This window comes from Lucilia sericata, unplaced genomic scaffold (assembly GCF_015586225.1).
Source record: "Lucilia sericata isolate MDLA Ls3-8-SP2 unplaced genomic scaffold, ASM1558622v1 Contig002586F_arrow, whole genome shotgun sequence".
NCBI lineage: Eukaryota > Metazoa > Arthropoda > Insecta > Diptera > Calliphoridae > Lucilia > Lucilia sericata.
In genome coordinates, this window is record NW_023996346.1 from 1 (window position 1) to 5,076 (window position 5,076).

At 33.5% G+C, this 5,076-nt stretch overlaps 1 protein-coding gene across 1 annotated transcript; it reads left to right on the top strand.

Moving 5' to 3' along the window:
• The first annotated feature begins 1,951 nt into the window (after positions 1-1,951).
• LOC119614109 (peroxisomal membrane protein PEX14) lies at positions 1,952-3,036 on the top strand. The gene is given in 6 exon segments (XM_037970205.1): positions 1,952-2,141; positions 2,207-2,372; positions 2,375-2,433; positions 2,435-2,674; positions 2,676-2,910; positions 2,913-3,036. Coding segments are annotated over 6 exon segments (870 nt in total). The 5' UTR covers positions 1,952-2,063; the 3' UTR covers positions 3,005-3,036.
• The last annotated feature ends 2,040 nt before the right edge of the window (positions 3,037-5,076 follow it).

The window sequence follows — 5,076 nt, forward strand, 5'->3', positions numbered from 1 at the left end:
ATGGCGTTACCATCTGTATTGAAATGTAAAAGGTTGCATTTAAGTTGGAAGTACACAACGTGCGTTGAGGCGGAAACACGTTTCACACTTTACGCACAACGCGTCATTTCGATCTTAAAGCTGGAGGTCCACACTACGCGTTTTCACGTCAAAGCATTAGGGTTCTATAAATCGACTTTCGAATAATCGAACAATCGACTTATTGTCGAAAAAAGTCGAAGTCGACTATTTTGTTCCAAAAAAGTCGGTAACTCGACTATCGTCTATGAAAAAAGTCGAAAAGTCGACTTTGTAAATAAAAGTTGAAAAAAGTCGAAAAGTCGGAAAGTCGAAAAGTCGATAAGTCGAAAAAAGTCGAAAAGTCGAAAAAAGTCGAAAAGTCGGAAAAAGTCGGAAAAAGTCGAAAAGTCGGAAAAAGTCGAAAAGTCGAAAAAAGTCGAAAATAGTCGAAAATTTTAAAAAAGTGGAAAAGAGGTCAAAAACTCTAAAATAGTCGGAAAAATTCGAAAAAAGTAAAAAAATAGTCGAAAAAAAGTCGAAATAAATCGAAAATAGTCAAAAAGTCGTAAAAAATCGAAAAGTCGAAAAAAGTCGAAAAGTCGAAAAAGTCGAAAAAAGTCGAAAAAAGTCGAAAAAAGTCGAAAAAAGTCGAAAAAAGTCGAAAAAAGTCGAAAAAAGTCGAAAAGTCGAAAAAAGTCGAAAAGTCGAAAAAAGTCGAAAAAAGTCGGAAAAAGTCGGAAAAAGTCGAAAAGTCGAAAAGTCGAAAAAAGTCGGAAAAAGTCGAAAAGTCGAAAAAAGTCGGAAAGAGTCGAAAAGTCGGAAAAAGTCGAAAGGTCGAAAAGTCGACCATTTATAAAATACTAAAAGTCGAAAAGTCTAAAAGTCGACTTTTAAATAAATGAAAAAGGTCGAAAAGTCGAAAAATCGACTTTTCATACAATGGAAAAAGTCGAAAGGTCGAAAAGTCGACTTTTAACTAAATGCAAAAAGTCGAAAAGTCGACTTTTCGTTTCAACTATAGAACCCTACAAAGCATTGCGTGCTTTTCATACAGGTGGAAGTACACAACACGCTTTGTACACGGCAACGCGTTATAGGCTTCTGTCAAAAAAAAGTTGAAATAGTGTATTTTCATTTAACAAGTTACACATTGTAGTTTGTAACGCGTCTGCAGCGAAAAGTTCAGCCACCTTCAACTTTTAACGCATCGGCAGTTGATCAGTGTTGTATTTTGTTTTGTATAGAAAATAAAATGAAATGAATTTCTCAAATAATGGAAGAAAAATATTAAAAAATATACAAAAACTTAAAATTTTAATTTTCTTCAAAATCATTAAAAGAAAGGTCAAAATGACGCGTGGTGTGTAACTTGCCGCTTAAAAAGCGCGAAAACTTTGCAAAGCGTGAAACGCGTTGCAGCCTCATCTTCCACCTTTACAAAGCTAGATCAACTTTAAGCATTCTACGCGTCAAGGCATCTTACGCTTTTGTGCTTGTAACTAATAACATTAATTTTACTTCTTTGACAACCGCGTAGAATGCGAAGAAGCGTAGAACGCGTGGTGTGGACCTCCAGCTTTACTTTTAAAGTTGGTAAAGCCTGCAACTATTTTAAAGATCTGAAATTTAACTACGTAATTAGGTAAATAAGTTTATTTTGAATTGTATATTAAATTAACCGTTTTTTATTACCTATAGTACTAAAGTTTACAACACTGTTTTATTATTGAGATAACTGCTATTGGCAACTCTATTTCTAAGCTCTTTGTTTTCTTTTTGAGTTTATATCTGTCACTCATTTTCTCTCTTAATTCATCAGCCTTTTAATAATTATTTTTCAAATTTTATGCAAATACACAGTAGAAAACAAAAACCAAAACAGACGACAACAACCAAAAAAAAAAAAGAAGAAATACAAAATATTGGAAAAACAACCTAAATTTAAGAGATTAGGAAATAATAAAATAAGTTAAAATTAAAATTGCAGTAGAATTAAGTATGTCAACGAGTAATACGGATACCGGTGATACGGTAAATATAACAACAACAGAACTACAACAAATATGGACAACAATGTAGTAAACGAAGGACAGTTAGCCATACAAATGAGCCAAGATGAACCAGCACCACGTGAAGCTTTGGTAAGTGTCGAGGAAGGAGGCAGAAGATATTTATTTACTAATACAGGGATTTGTTTTTTTTTTAGATAACAACTGCTGTTAATTTTCTTAACAATGCCAAAGTACGCCATACTACACTGTCGCAAAAACAACAGTTTCTAAGGTCCAAAGGTCTTACCTCGACCGAAATACAAATAGCCTGTGAAAGGGCGGGGGTATTTAGTCAGGATCCTAATGCTCCTACAGTTATAAATAGGGCATAAATGCTACCCAGACGCATGCTCAATTGGCTTTGCAGCAGCCTAAGCCTACAAGCTTTGCAACGTCTCAAGGAAGTTTTACATTCCATGGCGTTGTTAGGGGGAGTAGCTTATGCCATATCCATGTTTTGGAAGGTGAGTGAATATCTGAACTAAATTTCTGGCTAATACTTAATATTTATAAAATTTATAGAAATTCCTGCAAACCTTTTGTTTGGTGGCAAAAAGAAGAAATCCGTGGATGATGCCTTAAATGAAATCGACAAAAAGGTCGATACCCGACTGGCAGAGGTTTAAAACAGAACTGACACAGGTCAAGGAAAGCTTGGCCCGCGAACAACGCGATCAAACTCAGCAATTTATGCGTGAATTTAATCAATTTAAAAGTGATTCTAGAGGCTATTAAGGGATTACTCTTAATCGCAAACAATTTCCATCGCCTTTGACAGCCACTGTGGGGGCTCCCTCTATACCAGCTTGGCAATTGTCTTCTCCTCCCCTCGGCGCATTTACGCAATAGCCAATCGATGATATGAAATAGCTAATGATACTGGCTCTGGTTCGGGTTCATCGGAAACAGAGGTCGTTACCAAAAATAGTGATTCCAGTTTAGAAATTATGTAAAATGAAGAAAAAGCTTTATGCCTCTTACTTAAGCTTTATAGTCATAAACAAATAGTAAAGAATATAATTAAAAGAAACAGAAACGAAAAAACATTAGCCATTAGACTCCAAGCAACATTGTTTGGTTTTGATTATATGCTTAACTATTTGTGTGCTATGAACTGATAAGATTTGTGTTAATACTTTGTTACACACATACACTCGGTTAATTTACTAATCTAATCAAATTTGGCTTGCGTTTGTTTTCTCTTTTACTTAAGTTTTGTATTTATTAAAAAAAAAAACTTCCTTTTTGTTTATTTACGTTTTATTGTATATTTTTTTTTTTTTGTAATTTTTTAGTTTAGCCTTTTAAGATTATTTGGTGTAAAAAGCAAATACTATGTAGTTGAGTTTTTTTTCTATTATTTCATTTTCCTTAATAAGTTTAGTGGTTCTTGATTTCTAATATTTTGTTATTGTAGAAAAATATTGGCTAATTTTGACTTGAAATGATAATAAAAGAAAAATAACCCAAAACAAGAAGTTGTACCAACCTATTACCCTCAACAGAGCGAATAGCGTTGGATAGACCTTTAAAATACCTTTTATTTGATATACATATTGCAGACAGGGAAGAGAACCTGCCGCGGAGAACAAGAGTAGTTCTGGCTTAATGCCTATTGCTCGCGCATAGACCGCGACCAATGTACAGCTTGTGGTCAAGGTCCTCATGATACCCACAACATATTCAACTGTTTAGCCAACCTTACTTCACTCTGTCCAATGGATTTATCGATACATTCACATATGAAGTAACACAATTAAGCCTGGACATTGATGCTGAACTCCCCAACTAGATTATTATATAGTTTTAGCTGTTACAACAACAACAACAATAGTTTAATACAACTGGGATATTGGCACATGTGATATTGGTTCCATGACGAACCGGGGAGAAATTGCGGGACTTAACTCTCGATCAGTTTCCATTCATCTCTCCTCTTTTCCTATTTTCTGTCTCTCTTGTTTTCTACTAGTTTTTTTTGTTTATCTTTAAAGGAAATTTACCTTATGGTCTAGAAGTGGAGATGACTATAGACTACATTATATACTGGATTATAGACTAGACTTTAGGCTAGACAATAGATTAACTATAAACTAAACAGTAGATAAGACTGTAGATTAGACTATACACTAAGCTGTATACTAGACTATAGACTAATCAATAAACTAGATTATAGACTAGACTACAGATAAGACTATAGTCTAGACTAAAGACTAGGTTACAGATTACACTATAGACTAGACTGTAGACTAGACTATAATCTAGATTGTAGTCTATAATCTACAATAACAGACCAGACTATAATTTAGACTATAGACTAGACCACATATTAGGCTATAGACTAGACTACATATAATACTATAGACTAGACTAGAATACAGATTAGACAATATATTATAGACTAGACTATAGGCTATACAACAGACTTAACTAGAATATAGACTAGATTATGGACTAGACTATAGACTAGACTGTACATTAGACTATAGACTAGATTATGGAGTAAACTATAGACTAATCTATAGGTTTGACTGTAGACTATAGACTAGACTATGAACTAGATTATAGACTACACAATAGACTAGAATATACTATAGACTAGTATATAAAAAGTTTATAGACTAGCATATAGACTAGACAATAAACTAAACTATAGACTAGACTATCGACTATACTTTACGCTGGACAATAGACTTAACTTTAGGCTAGACAAAAGTCTAGATTATAAATTAACCTAGATTATAGACTACATCATAAACTAGTATATGACTAGACTATAGACTAGACTATAGGCAAGACTATAGACTAGCATATAGACTAAACTATAGACTAGACTTTAAGCTGGATAATAGACTAAACTTTAGGCTATAGACTAGACTTTAAGCTGGATAATATACTAAAATTTAGGCTAGACAAAAGACTAGATTATAATGAAGCTGTATCCATGACTGTAGACAAGACTATAGACTGAATATACACTAGACTTTAGACTAAATTAAAGACTAGACTATAAATTCTATACTGG